The sequence below is a fragment of the Schistocerca americana genome, chromosome 1, assembly GCF_021461395.2.
Source record: "Schistocerca americana isolate TAMUIC-IGC-003095 chromosome 1, iqSchAmer2.1, whole genome shotgun sequence".
NCBI classification, from domain to species: domain Eukaryota; kingdom Metazoa; phylum Arthropoda; class Insecta; order Orthoptera; family Acrididae; genus Schistocerca; species Schistocerca americana.
Window position 1 is genome coordinate 813,020,562 of NC_060119.1, and position 20,700 is coordinate 813,041,261.

Below are 20,700 nucleotides of genomic sequence, written 5' to 3' on the forward strand. Positions count from 1 at the left end.
TTTCGCCTTGTCACACAGCTCATTAGAATAATATAGCATTTCGGCGGTACTCTGGCAACTGCTTCTCTGGCTATTGTCCAGTTTTAAGTCGTTACTGTGTATACAGTGGAAGATGAGGTTGTCAAGCTTTGCAACCGAACCTTTAGCAAAATGTCGACCTGGTGTCTTCCTTTGCTCTTCCACACTTTGTCATATCCCAAGGGAATGCTGCTGAGTTGCAGATCCTATTTCTACATTGATGATGTGTCCGTCAGCTAGATTTTGGGACTAGTAGGGTAACTTCGTTCTGGGGTGTTTTGTAAGTACTGATTGCACACATTCAGGGGCAAGCTTACATTCAGGGGCAAACTTGACTGATTGTTCTACTAGTGCTTAATGACCCCTAAGGACTGATTTATGACCGCCTGGTGATAATCCGTCCTTCTGAGAACCCCCCCCCCCCTCCCCCTCCTCACCACCCCTCCACCACGCTGATACAAGCACATTTTTGATATCAAATTAATTGACTAATTAATTAAATCAATCAATTATCTGACTCCTCCCCCTCTCGGAAATCCCCCAGTCCTCCCCTTCCCCTCCCTATCTGGAAATTGGTGGGAAAAGGACTTAGTCTATGCTCACAATAGGAAATGCAATTACATAGATAAGGATATACTGTTTATTTATAAAACTCAATACACAGGGGTTGGATCTCTCTTTTATTTGGTGGGAAAAGCTCATCAGTCCCTGCTATTTGGGAAGATGCAGGTGTTGTAAAATATATCGACAAAAAGTAATTAAATAGATTGTTTTTTTTTCGATCACACGAGGAATATCATCACGAAATTGATGTCAACATAACTCACCACACCTAGTTACACTGTTAAAAAATCTTTTCAGTCCATCTTTGCACCAACTCCAGGGCAGACATGCCAGCTGGGACAGTGTGCCCATGTGGTGACCGCATCACTGGGCTCATCATATGCCTGTGTCCAAGAGGCCAACACTACACCCACTCAGGCTCTGCAACCCCTGTTGGCTGCTGCACTGCCAGCCATCTCATGGTATTAGCACACCCCGAGTGGCTACTTCCTGTTGTGTGCCACTGCTTGGGAGAATTCCGACCAACCTGTCCATAGCGGCAGACCTTAGTATCTCAAAATACAGTGCTCACTTGTTTGTGACCATCCAGCAGCCAGGTCACCCCCACAACTGTGGTCCCCTTTGTTCATGACAGTGTCCTTTGCCACTTTAAGTGGCTGCTTTAGGTCACAGCATCTGTAAAACTGCATACAAACACTTGACTCCTCCTGCCCAGCAAGCGTCTGTCATGAGCCACACTAACTATCCTTTGCCCTGAACAAAGTAGTGGATGTCCTGGAAATATTGCATCACTCTATCAAGTTGATTGACTAATTAATTAATTAATTAAACTGATACCCTTGTGTACAGGTAGTTTTCCCTTGCCTCCTATTTGTGGATACTTGCACAGTTAGGTCATTTGGTAAGAAGTCCATTACGTTGGAGGTAGCTGAAAGTTTCAAGTTTCAGCTCAGTTGCATGCTATGTCCTTAAACAATTTGCAGGAGGGGCTGGACAGATGGGTGCTCACAATACAATCAGAAACAATGAATTGATCAATTGGAAATTTTACGTTGCGATTGGTTTCTTAATGCACTGCAGAATTCCTAAGCTTGTTCTGTCCACCACATTCAGAAAGAGGAGAAATGGCTTTCCAAAGGTAGGAGACGAGGTACTGCCAGAAGTACAGCTGTGAGTAGCGGGCGTGGGTCGTGCTTCGGTAGCTCAGTTGGTAGAGCACTTGCCCGCGAAAAGCGAAGGTCCCGAGTTTTAATCTGCCAGGAAGTTTCATATCAGCGCACACTCCGCTGCAGAGTGAAAATCTCATTCTGGAATCAAGGAATTGTTTTAGAACAAAAGATAAGGCCAAGATTGGTACAGTGACTCCTTCAATTACGGCAGTTCTTTCTGACTTCACACAGTCTAAAAAACCGGAAGAAATCTTTAATAATACAATTCAAGAAGTAGCCACATCCGTCTCGTCGGCAGTGAGTTATTATTGTTATTACAGATGTATAGAAACTTGAACATAAATGTAGGTAAAATGCAAGTTTAGATAAACTATTTAGTCAGGTGTATTTAGTTATTTGCTTAGCCCGTAGTATATAGCCCGACGCATCGGACTTTTATATGCATGTTAAATGATAGAAAGTAGCTCAATGTCAGTAGCCCAGACCTTTCATCAAAGTTTTCCATGTCTGTAATTTCAAAACTATTCCAGTTTGTGGACGGTTGGCAGAATTGGGAAGATGGAAACAGTAAACGGCCGACAAATGTAAACAAATTTGCAGACGCCACAGGGGGAGTGTGTACACAGACAATATTGCTGTCAGAAATATATTTGCATCGATTATTTTTTAACGAAATGGTTCAAATAGATTGGAAAAGAATATCGGCTGTTGAACCGGTGGAATTAACAGAGGATGAAAAAGAGGACTGGTTTGATGCTATTACGGAATGTGAAATATCTTCAAATATCTCACATGAAAACTGTATAAGTTTACTGCGTGTAGCGCAAGAAATTTTGAAATTCAAAGGAGACCAGGTATGCGTCAATAATATGACATTTACGTATGCTTTGAGTATTATCTCAAACATAACAGTCACTGTAGTCCACTAACAATCGACATATCTTCGAACATTGGAAGTAGATAAGGAATATCATTCTCATTGTTTATCGGTATCTCCACCTAATTAAAGGAATGCATTTATTTTCAGGTGGAAATATTGGTTGCAGAATTGGATACCCTATCATCGAAACTTAAAGAAAAAGAAATTAACCAACAAAAAGTAAATGAAGATGTAAAGGGACGAAAACAGTTGAATAGGAGTAAACTGCGTAAGATCTCATTATTCTTCTCGGCACTAATTTATCTACCATGACTTTTGTGTCCAGCCATTTATAAACGTACAAGATGCGCAGCAAATTTAATACTGCAGCAGTAAACAGGGGACAACTAATTAATTTCTTTTTTTCTTCTTTCTGTGCTGCCCATTTTTGTCCCCAGTCCTTCAACGCCAATTCAGTGATCAGTGTTGTACTTTAAGATGTACAACATATTGTAATGCGTTGTTATTTGCGTTACCTGTAGTTCATGGTAACTCACAGCCTATTCCACACATGTCACTAATGTTGCCACAGAGCTCTACGACTATATTGATGGTCACTGTTGGCAGTCCTTAAAAGCCTTGTGCATGGTTAATGTATGCGCTAGAGAATTGCATTTTTCAGACTGTGACTCCAGGCAATATGGGTATTATAATTCTGAATAGAAGACAAACACAGCTTCATGTATAAATACACGTAAAAATCTCATCTTCAGTTTACATCATGCGTGGCATCGAACGACAGATCATTGTAGGCGTACAGCATTCTCCTAAAGGGCAGTGAAATATTGAGAGTGCACTGTTGTGGAAACTTGAAACTGTGAATTGGAATGCCATTAAATAGGAAGCTTGAGTTTCATAAACAGTGTTGTGCTCTTGGAGAACTGGGTAAGCCTTATAGATCAGCATCAAGCTGTGAAACGTGCACACATATATTGCTTATACAGCTCAGTCAGAGAAAGCCAGATATTTGTAGCAGCAGCAATATCAATAATAATAATAATAATAATAATCATAATCATACTGAATACAACATCAGGCTTGGAATCGGGAATTCACTACCTCCCACAGGGGCAATATCATTATGATTAGCTGGACAGATTTTGGAAACTGAAACAGATATAACAAGACCAGGTAGTTATGAGATGACTGACTGTTTCTGTCAAGACCTTCTCATACAATTGAGTATTAAAGAACTGATTGTATAAGCCAAAGATATATCATGAAACTGTTTTTCAAACCATATGCGTGTTGATGACAAATGTAAGAATTTATATGCTATCCTTATTATTTTAATATTCTTAATAACACAAATTTGATGCTTGGGGAGTTGCATTATGCTTATTAAATTAATATGTGTGATAAAATCTTGAATTACTGGAATGTGGCAGTAGACATGTTTCATGTGTGTATAAGAAACATGTAGGGCTCATAGCTATATTTGTAGACCCAGAGAAGCAAACAGTTGCAACAAAGTGTATCTTCACATATAAGATTTAGAAAAAACAAGAAAAGAACAGATTAGAGGAGAATTGTGAAGAAATGGGGGAAATTTGAAAGAGTAAGACATCTAGTGTATAAGTAGTAAGAGGAACTGAGAACATCAAAGATCTTGTTTTGGAGGTTCTCAGTTATTGAAACTTGTGCATGATAATAGTATCAGATTAAAGTGATGGCAGAGTTATTGAGGATGCTACTTTGTATCTCGTATCTTGTTGAAACAGAATGTTTCAAGTTCTGTGAAGAGAAGGTCAATGTAAGGCAGCTTAACTAAGGTGGAGCAGAATACAAAAGGAATGAAAAATTTTGTTTTTAATTTTGGTGGTGCTGTGTTCAGCACTTGATGTCTTCATCTCTGAAATGCAGTGTGCCTTCTCCCAACATGTTCTTACAAACCTCTAGTGCGAATGAGATCTTAAACTGAAATTCAAAACATCAGCTTTCCTATTGCTGTCTTTTATTGTCACATCTGATTTGTCAATGATTGGCTGGACAGAAATCTTTGACCTGCTTACCAATTTTATGTAAGACCAGAATTTTCTCTGGTTCATGACAGTACCTTTTACTAAGGTACATTGGTGGAAGTTGTATATTTTTACAGCTGCATGAATTTCTTCTAACATTTTGGCTGTTGTCATTTGCACATTCTTTTTTGAATCAAAAGTGCAACACACTCTGCTTCCTCAGTGTTATCCAAAGTTTGTTATTAAATTATGATGAGTCTTTTTCATTCTTAATCCACTTACTCGACCCATACCTCTCCAGAGCATGATCAACAATCAGTTTATACTTTGCCTATAATTCCTCTGCATCCATCATATTGGAACTAAATGATGTCCATTCATTGTGTAAGTGGGATGCGAACAACTGTTGTTCCACCTTTTCTGGTAAAAACAGTCTCGTAATCTTTTTGACAGATTTATTAACTTTGGTAATCATTGTCACCTTGATGACATCATGATCACTAATCCGCGTCTCTATACTGACATTGTCTACAGTTCAGGCCTGTTTGTAATTATAAGGACTAAAATATTTCCATGGTTTGAGACATTGTAGACTTTATTTTACTTTCCTTTTATGTGTGTGTTCTGCTTGCTTATTTCTTCGGTTATTCAATTGAAAACAAAATTTCTCTATTTTTACTTCCATTTTCATTTGTAAGGTACTCATACAGCATTCCAGTTCAGATATTTTCACTCAATTCCTTGAATTTTAAAATTTACATTTATATAATTTTAAAGTGTATCTGTCTGTAGCTGACTGATGTTTGCCACTGACAGGTTCATTGAATAAAGTCTTAAATTTTCTTTCACTTTTCTTTTTCTTTCTCTCACCATTCTCATGTTATTTCACTGCACGAGTATCATATTTTCTCACTTTCTGTTGTGTCTGCCCCCTGGTAGCTGAGTGGTCAACGCGACAGCATGTCATACCTAATGGCCCGAGTTCGATTCCTGGCTGGGTCGGAGATCTTCTCTGCTCATGGACTGGGTGTTGTGTCGCCTTATCATAATCTTTTCATCCCCATCAACATGCAAGTCGCCGAAGTGGCATCAACATGAAAGACTTGCTCCAGGAGAATGGTCTACTCACCGGGAGACCCTAGCCACAAGGCATTTCACTTTCTGTTGTTGCATCTCTTTTGTTGTATCTCTTCTTAATTTTAGATTTCACAGCTTGTTTTTCATATTCCTGTAGCATCTCTTTAATTTTTCTTTCATTTGAACAGAGATTAAATCACAATAAGCAGCTTATGCATTACATTCAGTATAATTGTACAGTTCCATTATTTGTCATCAGAACTGAGGTATTATAATTCTGTCTTACATCAGTTTGTCATCAGCAGATACATTTTTACCAGTGTTGTCAACAAATGTGTTAAACATTGTTGGTTGCAAGGTCCTATATCTGTACAAGATGTCACAGGACCAAAACTAAATAAATAAATAATTTTTTTTGTAGTATTATCTGTTGAATAGCTACTTGTCTTTCAACAAGTTTCTGTATTTGTTATAACTAATTTATCTGTTACCAGTAACTGAAATTTTTCATATGCTTCAATTCTTTAATTTTATTTCCCTCATGGCTAAAGTGGCTACATTGCATTTTACATTCACTGAGGACATAATAAAATTTTAAAACAGTATAATATTGCTAGTTTGGATCATCTGCAGTGTACAAAAAGCATTTGAATGTGCCAGTCATAAAATTCTATTATGTAAGTTACATTTTTATGGAATACTTGGTTCAGCTAATGCCTGGTTTAGTTTCTGTTTAAGAAAAAGGATACAGAAAATAGCACCAATCTGTTCAAGTAATTCACGTAGGAAAGCTGCAACATTTGCATGGGGATAAATTACGGAGGGTGACACCGGCAATTGATCATGAGCCTATAACAGTTCTTGCCCAGTGTTAATGACTGAAAATTTTATTTGAATCCTGAAGCAAAGTTAGTCCATCTTGTAAGTGAAAAAGCTGTTATTATCTAGCCAAGCAAGTAAGCATCAATAGGGAACTGGTAAATGGTGACTTTGTGAAAGTTACTAAGCAGTTTTGCATAAGTGTACTGTACTTGCTGAAATATTTAGTCTCAGATTCTTTTATTATAAGGGTAATCGCCCACTGTGGGGATATAAAGGTATATTTTATGTATTTTTGTTCACTGATATCCTAGAGTATAATATTTTACGCCAAGTCTTCAGGTGAAGAAAAAGTATTCACTATACAAGGAAAAGGAATAAGAATTATGGGTGGGGTTCACATACATACATATAATCATTCATTAATTTGTCCTTTAATAATTTCACACACATGTCAAATATTTCACCAAAATATGTTCATGATTATTTGCACGTGTACCCAAATGCATCACACATAACCATTTGACCCAGACTGGCTGGTGTGGAGAGGAAAGGAGAGTAGCAACTAGGAGGATGTAAAATGTGCAGTGTGAGAAAAGGATAGTGGAATAATAGCAGACACTGAGCTACCAAATTGTGGATATGTTGAATGCTGTGCTTCACCTGCTGTTTCAAATAATCCCAGATAATTTCAATGGGATTAATGTCAGATGACATATCAAGCTGGTCAAGGTGTGATAGGATGCCTGAGTATTTCTCTTACGAGGAACATGTGTGTACACCCAGTGAACATGGCTGTTGTCATCATAGAAGATGTCAGTGTTCACAGCTTACCCATTATGGAAGTGTAGAAGAAAGGGCAACACTCAGATTGGAAACAGACATTCACGTCCACAGTAATCTAATTGAGTGGGCCAAGTGTGGTGTGAAAAACACCGCCAAAACATCACAGAATCACCTCTACATACAGTTTTGTTTCAGTTCTACACATCTGTGGCACTCTAAACCAGTGTGCTCTTTTACCGGAGTGATTCAGGTTTTGTCTGGTGAGCTTATGCTTACATACACATTTATCATCCACGTTTGGCCTACCCTCATGTTTGTTTATGGTTTTGTTTATTGTTTTGACAGTTGTCAGTCTTATCTGATCATACTTTACAATAATGTAGTATAATGTTTTATGAAAGACAACGATGTCTCTTATATTTTACATTACACTGCCTCATATATATTTGCCGGTGGTATGTCTGGTATTGTTATTGAATTTCATTACCTCTATCTCTGTTTAATAAAATCATTAGCAAATCTTAAAACAATTTTTTTGCAAGGCCCAGAAGCTGATTCCTTAAAGGAAGAACTTATAAAAACTGAATTGGAAGTCGAGAAATTGAAGACTGAGCTTAGAGATCGAGATAAGGAATTGCTGGAAGCAAGGAAAGAACTAGAGGAGGTAATATAAAGGAAAAAAAAGACATATAGTTATTTTTTTCTTTAGTGGAAGCTACTTTTATGAATAATTTTTTTCCTTCCTTGTTAAGTGCTTTTGAAAATTAACAGTTGTGTTTTCATGAATCTTTCAGTACTTAATTTTCAGTGTGGAAATAAAGACATGATTGCACTAGAAAATTTTGTGTGTGCACTGTTTCAGTTGAAGAAAGATGTCCACATATTGGAAGAAGAAAGGGCTGAATTACAGAGAGAACTCCTGTTTTCACAGAATGAGCCAAGTGATGATGAGTTACAAAAGGAATCACTTGAAATTTATATGGAGAAACAAAAAGAAATGACTGAACTTATTAAACAGAAGAATAAACACATCTCTGAATTGCTGGAGGATTTCGAAGTAATGTACTATATTTTTACACATTGTTATTGTGATAAAAAGTTATATCTAATAAAGATACAATTTAATTTGGCTGTTTCATATTTTTTAAGGAATTGGATCAAGAAAACAAGCTCCTTAAGGAAAACCTCTGCAGTGTTCGAGATAAGTTGACTGAAGCAACAGAGCATTTGACAGCTTTGACTAATGAGATATCTGGCTATAGAGAAACATGCAGTGAACAGGCAGGTATGTTGGCCTGTAGATTGTCAAGCTGTGTGCAATTATTTACTGAAATACATCAAATGACAAAATCTAGGATACATTGAAGATAACACCTAAACTGAAGATGTAGTAGCTTGTCTACAATTTTCTCATGCGGGTATAGCCTGAGGGAAAAGAAATTTCAGACTAATATGTTTTGTGATGTATGTCATTTATTAATTGTAACAGAGGAAAAGTCACGTGAGAAAACTAATACACTGTGAGACACAGTTGCTTTGCCAATACTTTCCTTCAGGGGTGAAATGTATAATGTCACTGATAGACACACATAAAAATAAAAGGGACACACTACCTAGCTTTTACTGGTAGTCCCATATTCATGGAGGAGAGAGGGACGTTGTGGGGAAGGTTAAAAAAAAAAATGAAATGCAGGCCTCTCAGACCACAAGGTGAGAGAGATCATTCTGTAGTGACAACAAGGGAAGACAGATATCACATAAGTACTGGCCAGCAATTCTGCCTCATAATTTATGTATGTGTAATTTATTACAATTTTGTGATATTTTATATATAAAATAGTTGTCTAACTGTGTGGCAGTTAGACTATTGTTCTGTGTTAGGTAGGTCCATCATATGATCATACATTGTTTACTTGGAACAGATGTGTAATAAAGTACCTTGAAGCAATAACAATTATTCCCTTGCAAGCAATGACTCACTGTTTCTGCCCCTGTTGTGAGATATCCTTACTAGAAACAGTTGTTTGACAACTGAATAAGTACTGTCTGTGAGGAGGTTTTGTGTGTGTGTGTGTGTGTGTGTGTGTGTGTGTGTGTGTGTGTGTTTCAACAATGATTTTTTTTAAGGGGGAGCAACAACCAGGATATCCCTCATCTAAAACAAATTAATGAAGAGCCTAATTCAATAATTATCAGAACACTCAATCAAGAGGAGAAGCTGTTTAGGATTTCCACAATTTTATACAAATAAATTTTGATTATAGATGTTACATACTGCAACAAAACTTGCTCTATGTGTTTCAAGTGATCAAGAAGTGAATTAAATTGGTCAAAAAATGAAATTAAAATTGGAAATCAATTTGGATTTAGTGTGAAGTTATCATGGGTTACAAATTAACATGTGGTGTGTGTGATTTAGATTCTGCCAATCCTTAGCCCTCACCAACATAGTCCTGCAAAACCATATCAACCAAGCCCAATCCTCCTTGCAGTATCTTCTCTCCATCCACAAAATTCTCCTGCTGTGTAATCCCAAATTCCTGGAACCCATAACACACATTGACACTCTTGCCCTGCAGGAACTTGAGCAACATGCACAACACCACCTCAAAAAGCTCCCCATCCTGCTCACTTCCTACTCCTGCCTCGGAGTACCACTGTCCACCACTTATACAACAACCTCCCGCACATCCCCCATAGCTGACAAACCCTGCCTCGCAGACCTACTACACTTACCCCACCCTCCAAAACTCTCTACCACTACCTCAGTACCCAGAACTTAAACAGACCTGCAACACAGTTATGAAACTTTCCCCCAGTTATGAGCCTAGTCCCACAGAAATATCAGCCCTTTCCAAAGGCCTCACCTTTTGCCCCACTCCCAAATTCAACCATGCAGGACTAGTTAAAGACCTTCTCTCCTTCTCCCGGTCCCTACAGTGGAAACACTTTTTCGCCACCAACCCGACTAATCAGACACAACCAAAGACCAATATTGAACCTTGCCTAACTCAGTTCACTCCTCCATTCAACCATGATCCAGCCCCACTGCCTCCAAACCACCCCCTGTTAACTTTCCAGAATTTCTTAACCTCGAACCTTGTCTCGCCGTCATTCCCCAAATCCCTCAACACGCAAACTAACCTTACAGCTACAGAAAGAACCGCAGTCTCACCACCTAAAAACTGATCCCAACCTTATAATCCTACCTGCAGACAAAGGCTCCACCACCGTTGTTTTGAACCGCAAGGATTACGTGGCAGGACGACTCCGTCAGCTGTCAGGTACTTCCACCTACAAACCATGCCATAGTGATCCCATTCCAGTAATCCAGCAGGATCTCCAGTCACTACTCAAATCCTAAGGCCCATCCCAGAACATCTTCCCAGAGTCCATCTCTCTACTTACCCCCACCACTCCCCGCACTCCCACCTTCTACATGCTTCCTAAAGTTCATAAACCCAACCACCCAGGACGCCCCGTTGTGGCCGGTTACTGTGCCTCCACTGAGAGAATCTCTGCTCTCGTAGACCAACACCTTCAACCTATTACCCGGAACCTATTCTCCTACATAAAATGGATTCCAAACCAACAACCTCCTTCTTAGTCTTCATGACCAACTATATCCTCACCCACAATTACGTCTCCTTTGAAGGCATTACCTACAAACAAATCCGTGGTACGGCTATGGCCACCTGCATGGCACCATCCTATGCTAACCTATTCATGGGTCATGTAGAGGAATCCTTCCTAAAAGCCCAGAATCCTAAACCCCTCACCTGGTTCAGATTCATTGATGACATCTTTGCTATCTGGATTGAAGGTGAGGACACCTTATTCACATTCCTCCAGAACCTCAACAACTTCTCCCCCATTTGCTTCACCTGGTCCTACTCAACCCAAAAGCCACCTTCTTAGCTGTTGACCTTCACCTCAGAGATGGCTACATCAGTACCTCCATCCATATCAAACCTACTAACCACCAGGAATACCTCCACTTCGACAGCTGCCACCCATTCCATACCAAGAAGTCCCTTCTGCACAGCCTAGCCACCTGTGGCCATTGCATCTACAGTGATGAGCAGTCCCTCTCTAAATATACCGAGGGTCTCACTGAAGCCTTTGCTGACTGTAATTATCCTCCCAACCTTGTACAAAAACAAATCTCCTGTGCCTTATCTTTCCAGTCTCCCACCACCTCCCGAAGTCTCACAGTTTGGCCACAGAGGAGCATTCCCCTCGTAACTCAGTACCATCCGGGACTGGAGCAACTGAATTACATTCTCCGCCAGGGTTTCGATTACCTCTCGTCATGCCCTGAAATGAGAAACGTCCTGCCTACTATCCTACCCACTCTTCCTACCGTGGTATTCTGCTGTCCACCGAACCTACACAATATACTCGTCCATCCTTACACAACCTCTGCTCCCAAGCCCTTACCTCATGGCTCATACCCCTGTAATAGATCTAGATGCAAGACCTGTGCCATACATCATCCTACCACCACCTACTCCAGTCCGGTCTCTAACATCACCTATCCCATCAAAGGCAGGGCTACCTGCGGAACCAGTCATGTGATTTACAAGCTAAGCTGCAACCACTGTGCTGCATCTATGGAGGCATGACAACCAACAAGCTGTCTGTCCACATGAACGGTCACCGACAAACTGTGGCCAAAAAACAAGTGGACCTCCATGTTGCTGAACACGGTGCCAAACATGATATCCTCTATCTCAATGACTGCTTCACAGCCTGTGCCATATGGATCCTTCCCACCAACACCAGCTTTTCTGAATTGCGCAGGTGGGTACTTTCCCTGCAATACATCCTATGTTCCCGTAACCCTCCTGGCCTTAGCCTTCGTTAGTCGCTGTCCTCACCCATCCAGCCCCCTTCCTGTTCCCATTCCAGCACTACACAGCCCCCCCCTGCGGGTTCGGGGTTAAGAATAGGCCCGCGGTATTCCTGCCTGTCGTAAGAGGCGACTAAAAGGAGTCTCAAACGTTTCGGCCTTCTGTGATGGTCCCCTCTTGGGTTTGACCTCCTTTTTTTTTCCAAATTTCCGTTGTTAGTGCGTGCCATTTGGGGAAGGACACCTTACGTGGTGTTTTTCTGTTGGTCCATCATGATCCACCATCTTGCATGTTACCTATTGTCGTGTGGGGGGGGGACTACGCCCAACATCTTCTGGGTTGTCTCCTTCTCGCCTTGTGTGCACTCTTCTTCTTAGCGCCCACGACAACTGTGGACCCTTTCAACACCTAAAATCCAGCACCGTAGCCAGTCCGTTGTGGTGGGGTCGTCATGTACCCTCTTGGTGGTAGCCCCCTGACCACGCAGGGATCGCACTACAGATGCCAGAGCTGTTTCCTCCCCACGCATGCCAAGGAGTATGTGCCCATCTTGTCTGGGGCACGGGGACTCCGGGCAATGGGATATCGGCCAGGTACCCGTTGCTTTGGCTGGGTGGCGCCCTTGGGGAGAGCCCTCGTTCGGAGTAGGTGACATCTGGGCGGATGTGGCGCAATGAAGCGCAATAAATCACACCAAGCTGGTGGTCGCACGGCCACCAGCGTCTCTAAGCGAGGTAGAGTAGACTTTGATGCTGCACAATATGACCCTCAGTCGTTCCCCTCGTTGGCTGCGCCATGGGAGGGACGCCGATCTAGTGCCAAGCGGGAGCCTTACGTACCGCAATACCTTGTCTGCAGCAGGACTGCCTCTGTTTTTTGTGGAACACCTGGAGGATAAGTTTGGGGAAGTGGCGGGGTTGTCTAAAATGCGGAATGGGTCCATCCTCCTCAAGACGTCCTCCCCAGCCCAGTCACGAGTGTTGCTCTTGTGTGATAAGCTGGGTGACGTCCCTGTTACCGTCACTCCCCACAGTAGCTTAAATATGGTCCAGGGGATTATTTACCATCGTGACCTCTTGTTACAGTCCGATGACGAGCTGAGAGCCGACTTGGAACGACGTGGTGTACGTTTTGTCCGTCGTGCACATAGAGGACCCAAGACTAACAGGGTGGCCACCGGTGCCTTTATCTTGGCCTTCGAGGGTGATATCTTGCCCGAGAAGGTCAAGGTGATGGTTTACCATTGCGACGTGAAGCCATACGCCCCTCCCCCGATGCGGTGCTTCCAGTGCTGGAAGTTTGGGCATATGTCCTCCCGTTGCCCATCCAGCGCTACATGTCGAGATTGCGGACGCTCCTCTCATCCCGATTCTCCATGTGCGCCTCCGCCTGTATGTGTCAACTGTGGGGAGCACCACTCTCCATGCTCGCCGGATTGCCCCGTTCTTCATAAGGAGCGGAAGATCATGGAATTTAAGACCCTGGACCGGCTTACTTATCGAGAGGCAAAACTGAAATATGAAAGGTTGTATCCTGCTTCCATTCGACCATCTTATGCTGCAGCCATGTTATCATCGCCCACGCGAGCGACGGTTGTCGCCTCATCTGTGCCGCCTTCAGTGGGCCCTCGGGGCCGTGTATCTCTGTCTGCCCTCCTCTTGTCTGGGGGCAAGCCTTCCTCTGTTGCCCCCTTAGCAGTTGGGGGCAAACCCTCTTCTGTCGTTCCCCCCACGTTTGCTTCGGGAGTGACATCTGCTCCACAACCGGGAGGCTCGAATCCTCCCCCTCCTTCTTCGCCGGCGTTGCCTCCGCTGGTTCCTCTCTCGTGGAAGGGGTCCCTCGGGGCTCTCCCTTCCTCCGTTTCTTCTCCTTCCCAGCCAGATGTCAGCCAGTGGCTGAAGGTTCCGCCACCTGCTGGTCGTAGGGCTTCTGCGTCGTCGTCAGCCTCCGACGCTCCTTCAGAGAAGCTCTCCCAGCCCTCTCACCCTAAGGGCCGACGTGAGAAGAAGAAACGGCATGTGTCCAGGAAGAAGGACATTCCGGCGGTTTCAGCACCGCCTGCTGTACATAGTCCTGGCTCCGGGGATGAGGTGGAGATCCTCGCCTCTGCCGCGGATCTCGCCCTCACGGAACCCTTGGGGGTCTCTCCTATGGACTCAGCTGACTCTCCCCCGGTGGTGGCAGTTGGCTCTGAAGCGCTGTCTGCCTCTTAGTCGCATTCACGCCCTCCCAGTCCCTTCCTGCTTCCATTCTCCAATGGAACTGCGGCGGTTATTTCCGCCACCTGCCTGAGCTCTGGATGCTTCTGAGTGATTCTCCTGTTCACTGCATTGCTCTGCAGGAAACTTGGTTTCCTGCACTGCGGACCCCCGCCCTTCGCGGTTATCGGGGATACTATAAGAACCGTGCTGCCTGTCAACGAGCGTCAGGTGGGGTTTGCCTCTTTGTTCACCACTCTGTCTGTAGCTCGCCAGTACCCCTTCAGACGCCTTTAGAGGCAGTTGCTGCCAGGGTTGAGCTCTCGCCGGCTATTACTGTTTGCTCTGTTTACATTCCTCCGGATAGGGAGCTCCCCCGACATGTCTTGGCTGCGCTGCTGGCTCAACTCCCGCCACCATTGCTGCTTCTGGGCGATTTCAATGCCCACAACCCTCTATGGGGTGGGACTGTCTCTGATGACCGCGATCGGGCCGTGGAGCATTTGTTGGCTCAGCTCGACCTTAGCCTCTTGAACACCGGTGCTCCCACGCATTTCAGTGTTGCCCATGGCTCGTTCTCGGCCATCGATCTCTCTCTTTGCAGCCCTGGACTTGTCCCATCCCTCCACTGGAGGGTGCACCCTGACCTGTGCGGTAGTGACCATTTTCCCATCTATTTGTCACTACCCCAGTGTCGTTCTTCTGGGCGCCTGCCCCGCTGGGCTCTCCACAGGGCAGACTGGCCGGCTTTTACTTCTGCTGCAGCCATTGGGTCTCCCCCACAGGGTGACATTGACGAGGTGGTCCGTGTTTTAACCACGTCCATCATTTCAGCGGCCGAGGCTGCCATCCCCCGATCTTCTGGCCTCCCTCGGAGGAAGGCTGTACCCTGGTGGTCGCCGGAGATTGCTGAGGCTATTCGCGACCGTCGGCGGGCTCTCCAGCGTCATAGGCGGCACCCGTCTCTCGAGACCCTCATCGCCTTTAAGAGGCTCCGTGCCTTGGCCCGTCGTCTTATTCCACGGCGTAAGCAGGAGTGCTGGGAGAGGTATGTCTCATCCTTGGGCTCCCATGTCTCCCCCTCACTCGTGTGGTCCCGGATCCGGCGGATTTATGGATACCAGACCCCTATGGGTGTCCCTGGGCTCTCCTTGGACGGCGCTGTCTGCACGGACGCTGCCGCCATTGCTGAACGGCTTGCCGTGCACTTTGCTCAGAGCTCTGCGACTGCATCTTATCCCCCCGCCTTTCGCTCTCTAAAGGAGCGAGCCGAGCGGATGCCGTTCTCATTCCACACGTGTCGTTCTGAAACATACAATGCTCCTTTCAGCGAGAGGGAATTCCTCGCTGCCCTCGCCGATTGCCCTGATACAGCACCAGGCCCAGACTGCATCCACGCGCAGATGCTGAAGCATCTCTCCAGGGACTGCCAGAGACACATTCTCGCGATATTTAATCGCATTTGGAGCGAAGGCGTGTTCCCGTCGCAATGGCGAGAGGGTGTTATTGTCCCCATCTTGAAGCCCGGTGCGGACCCACTGGCGGTGGACAGCTATCGTCCCATTACCCTCACCAACGTTTTGTGCAAATTGCTCGAACGTATGGTGGGGCGGCGTTTGTGTTGGGTCCTTGAGTCGCGCGGTCTCCTCGCTCCATCCCAGGGTGGCTTCCGTCGGGGCCGGTCTGCAGTGGACAATTTGGTGCGGCTGGAATCTGCTGTCCGTACGGCCTTTGCCCGACGTCAGCATCTCGTTGCTGTATTTTTCGATCTGCGGAAGGCGTATGACACCACATGGAGGCATCACATCCTCGCCACGTTGCATGAGTGGGGTCTTCGTGGTCGGCTCCCGGCTTTTCTTCAAAGCTTTTTATTGCGCCGCTCTTTCCGGGTGCAAGTCGGTGCCACCTCTAGTTCATCTTATATACAGGAAAATGGGGTCCCGCAGGGCTCAGTGTTGAGCGTCTCCTTATTTCTAGTGGCCATTAATGGTCTGGCTGCAGCAGTGGGGTCGTCGGTGTCTCCTTCTTTGTATGCCGATGACTTCTGCATATCATTTAGCTCCACGACTACGGGAGTCGCCGACCGCAGGCTGCAAGTCGCCGTTCGCAAGGCAGCATCATGGGCTCTGACTCATGGTTTTCAGTTCTCTGCAGCCAAGACTCGAGTTATGCACTTCTGCAGGCGTCGGACGGTCCACCCTCATCCTGAACTTTACCTCGACGGCCACCTGCTTGAAGTGGTGGACACTTGCCGCTTCTTGGGACTCGTGTTTGATGCCCGGCTCACATGGGTTCCTCATGTTACTCAGCTGAAGCAAAAATGCTGGCGGCACCTCAACGCCCTGCGCTGCCTTAGCCACACGTCTTGGGGTGCAGATCGCTGCACGCTGCTGCGATTGTACAGAGCCCTTGTGCAGTCCCGGCTTGATTATGGGAGCCTGGCCTATGGGTCTGCGTCACCCTCAGTGTTGAAGTTGTTAGACCCCATACACCACTGTGGGGTTCGACTTGCCACTGGCGCTTTTCGCACTAGCCCCGTGGATAGTCTACTGGTGTAGGCCGGGGTTCCCCCGCTTTGGATTCGCCGCCATCGTCTGCTCGCCGACTATGCTGTCCACGTGCATTGCTCGCCAGGCCATCCCAATCGTCGCCTACTTTTCCCTGCCATGGTCCTCCATCTGCCCGAACGGCGACCTAGGTCTGGGCTTTCCGCAGCTGTCCGCGTCCGGTCCCTGCTGTCGGAACTGGGGTCATTCCCTCTTCTGCCTCCCTTCCGGGTCCGTGCACCTACGCCTCCCTGGTGTTTGCACCGGCCGTCCGTCTGTCTGGACTTGGCACAGGGACCCAAGGACTCGGTTCCGCCTGTGGTCCTCCGTCGCCGTTTTCTTGCGCTCCTCGCCTCATTTCCGGGCTGTGAGCCTGTCTACACTGATGGTTCCCTGGTTGATGGTCGCACTGCCTACGCTTTTGCTCATGCTGCCCATGTTGAGCAACGCTCCTTGCCGGCTGGCTGCAGTATTTTTACTACAGAGCTGGTGGCCATCTTACGCGCTCTTGAGCATATGCATTTCTGCTCAGGTAGGTCCATCGTCGTCTGCAGTGATTCCCTGAGCAGCCTTCAGGCCATCGACCGCTGCTATCCCTCTTCTCCTCTGGTGTCCTCTATTCAGGAGTCTGTTTCCGCCATTGATCGTTCTGGTCGTTCGGTGGTCTTGGTTTGGACGCCAGGTCATCCCGGGGAACGAACGTGTTGACAGGCTGGCCAAAGGGGCGATCGACGCCCCAGCTTTGGAGATCGGCCTCACAGCTCGCGATCAGCAGCTGGTGTTGTGCCGTAAGGTGCTTGGGGTGTGGTCTGCTGAGTGGCGAGGCATGACGGCGCCTAATAAACTGCGGGCTGTCAAGGAGACGACCGATGTGTGGCGCTCCTCCCTGCGGTCTTCTCGCAGGGCCTCTGTTATCCTGTGTCGGCTGCACATCGGCCATACATACCTGACGCACGGCCATCTTTTGCGTCAGGAGGATCCCCCCCTGTGTCAGTGTGGGTCCCGGCTGACGGTCGCCCACATTTTTTTGGAGTGTCCCCGACTGCGCACCTTCTGGCAGTCTTTTAATCTCCCGGGCACTTTGCCTTTGGTTTTAAGCGACAATGCCTCTGTGGCTGATGACGTTTTAAATTTTATCCGTGGTAGTCCTTTTTATTGTTCCATTTAGGGAGGTCCTGCTCCTTTCCCTTTGTGTGTCTCTTGTCCTCGAGTCTCTCGTATTTGGTTGCAGATTTTAGTGTGTAGTCGGTTGGTTGACTCTTTCCCTTTTTTGTTGTCGTTGTCGTGGTCAGTCAACCAGTCTCCGGTCATCTTCTTTTGTTCTGTTTCCTTTTGTCTGGTGTCTTCATGTCTGTGGTGTTTGTTACCGCGTTTGTGTTCTTTTAGGGCCTGGGGGGGAGTCTCCTTCCCCTTGGGGTTTTACCTGTTTCGTGCATTTCTGTCTCGCCTTTTTTTTGGAATGGGGGACTGATGACCTTAGCTGTTTAGTCCCCCTTAAACACCCCAACAACCACCACCACCACTACACAGCCGTCATTTCACCACCGCACCCAGTCTTTTAATTTCTTTTTATTTCTCTCCTTTCCACTACGTACCCCCCTCCCCTCTCCACACCTTCTCTCCTGCCCTCCGTCTAAACTGCAACACTTCACTGTCCGCCATTCCCACCATACTATTCCTCCCTCTCCCCACTCCGCTTCCTCCTTACCCCCAGCCAGTTGCCACTTCCATCATGCACTGGTGCTGCTGCTTGCAGTGTGGTTTCAATTCTCTGAGACTGCAGACGTGTGTGCAAGTTGCGTTTGTGTGAGTGTGCGTGTGTGCGCATGTATGTATGTGTGTATGTGTGTCTACTGCTGACAAAGGCCTTAAGGGCCGAAATCTATAATTGTGTGAATCTTTCTGTTGTACCTATTGCGACTCAACATCTCTGCTATATGGTGAGTAACAACTTTCCTTCTCTGGTATTGTTACATTCCATCCTGGATTTTCCATTGTTTGATTTAGAAATTGAGCAGAAATGAGGTAGGTAAAGACTTGTTTTATAACCCAGACTGATAAAAGCAATGCAGATTTGATCAGTAAAAGATGATGTCAATTTGTACATCCAGACTAAGATTTTTGGCAGAAGGTACAAGGGCTGTTCAGAGAGTAACGGACATTTTGCAATAAAATATTAATAATATGGAAAAAACAAATTTTATTACATATATTTTAAAGGTACACTCTTCAGCTGTTTTTATACATAATCCAAATTTATATTGAGGCACTTACCATATCATGGCACATGTTTTTCAATACTTTTTCTGTAGTAATTTGCTGCCTGTGATTCCAACCACTGGCATGCAGTTTGCCGTCAGTATCAGAGCATTGTGTAGTGAACCATATCTTCATTGCTGGGAAGAAGTGGTAGTCACTCGGTGCCAAATCCAGGCTGTATAGTGGATAATCAAACAGCTCCCATCCAAAACCCTGTAGGTGCTTTCAGGTACGATTGACATTGTCTTGAAAAAACAGAACTTTTGCACCAAGTTCCCCCAACACTTTTTTTTTGTATCTTCACCTTAACTTTGTCAGTGTTTGACAAATTTCAGTTGGTCTGCAGTCTTTTGCGAACTAAAACCTAATCACAGAACACTTCTCAAGTGGCGGGATTTTCTATTGCAGCGTACATTTTATCGCGTGACAGGAAGCACAGTAGCAGAGACACAGACCACATATTATCAGCACTGGCTGTATACTGTGTAAGAACATTATGGTGCCAAGATGGCAGTTGTAGCCCCACCCACTGCCATGATAGACAAGATGTCTATTATTTTCTGGATAGCCCTCATGTCATAGTTTACCTTCATTGCTACTATGGGAACTCTGAAATAATTGCACTAATAAATGAGTAGAAAAAAGTGTGCTTTTGTCCTCTACTAAGTTGTTTTCTCGATCACAGCAATAATGCTTATACATATGTGGCATTGGGTATCGGGCAACTTCTGATCAAAGACAAAATGAAGTTTTAATCTTCACTCCACTAATCACCGGGCTTCTTTCTTTTTTCTAGGATGAGAACAGATTTAAAAGATAAGCACCTTCAGAACATACTCAGATTAAAATGTCAGGAGGTTCTAAACAGCATTACCTCAGATAGCACCCTGCAGTGATGAGAACATTAAGACTAATGTATTGGTTTTTATTATATCACTTTGTAGGGAAAGATCTACCTGATTAAAGTTTTAGATATCACCATCTGCTCTTAGAATCCCTTTATATTTAATTAGCCAGAACATATGAGTCTCTTGAATGCTTTTGTGGCTGGAAGTGTGTTAACCTCTTCTGGTATGTTACAATCAAACTTTAAGAGCACCCAGGCAAATGAATATAAAATAAGTGCATGTAGAGGATCAATGTACATCAGTTCTGTTTCACAAGATGAAGTAGCTAAAGCAATAAAAGGACTAAAAAATTCCAAATCGGCAGGTATTGATGGTATACCTGCAACAATGTTAAAGAAGAGCGCATTAAACCTAATTGAAGTACTCACACATTTATGTGACTGCTCACTTCAGGCAAGCACTTTCTCTGATGTGTTGAAAACATCAAAAGTTATTCCTGTATATAAAAAAGGGGATAAAAACAATGTAAATAACTACAGACCCATCACAATTTCCTCCTGCATCTCTAAAGTACTGGAAAAAGTTATGTACGAGCAACTTATGAAATTTATAAATAAAAACAGCATCCTATGTAATGAACAACATGGATTCAGAAATATGAAGTCAACGACAACTGCTGTCTA

At 44.8% G+C, this 20,700-nt stretch overlaps 1 protein-coding gene across 1 annotated transcript in view; it reads left to right on the top strand.

Moving 5' to 3' along the window:
- Window positions 1–2,365: 2,365 nt before the first annotated feature.
- LOC124612894 (centrosomal protein of 290 kDa-like) overlaps window positions 2,366–20,700 on the top strand; it is a 220,283-nt gene continuing 201,948 nt past the window's right edge. The window contains exons 1-5 of the mRNA XM_047141357.1: window positions 2,366–2,605; window positions 2,779–2,899; window positions 7,856–7,977; window positions 8,176–8,370; window positions 8,463–8,598. Of these exons, the coding sequence (XP_046997313.1) occupies window positions 2,426–2,605; window positions 2,779–2,899; window positions 7,856–7,977; window positions 8,176–8,370; window positions 8,463–8,598 (754 nt within the window). The 5' untranslated portion in view covers window positions 2,366–2,425. The remainder of the gene's footprint in view (window positions 2,606–2,778; window positions 2,900–7,855; window positions 7,978–8,175; window positions 8,371–8,462; window positions 8,599–20,700) is intronic.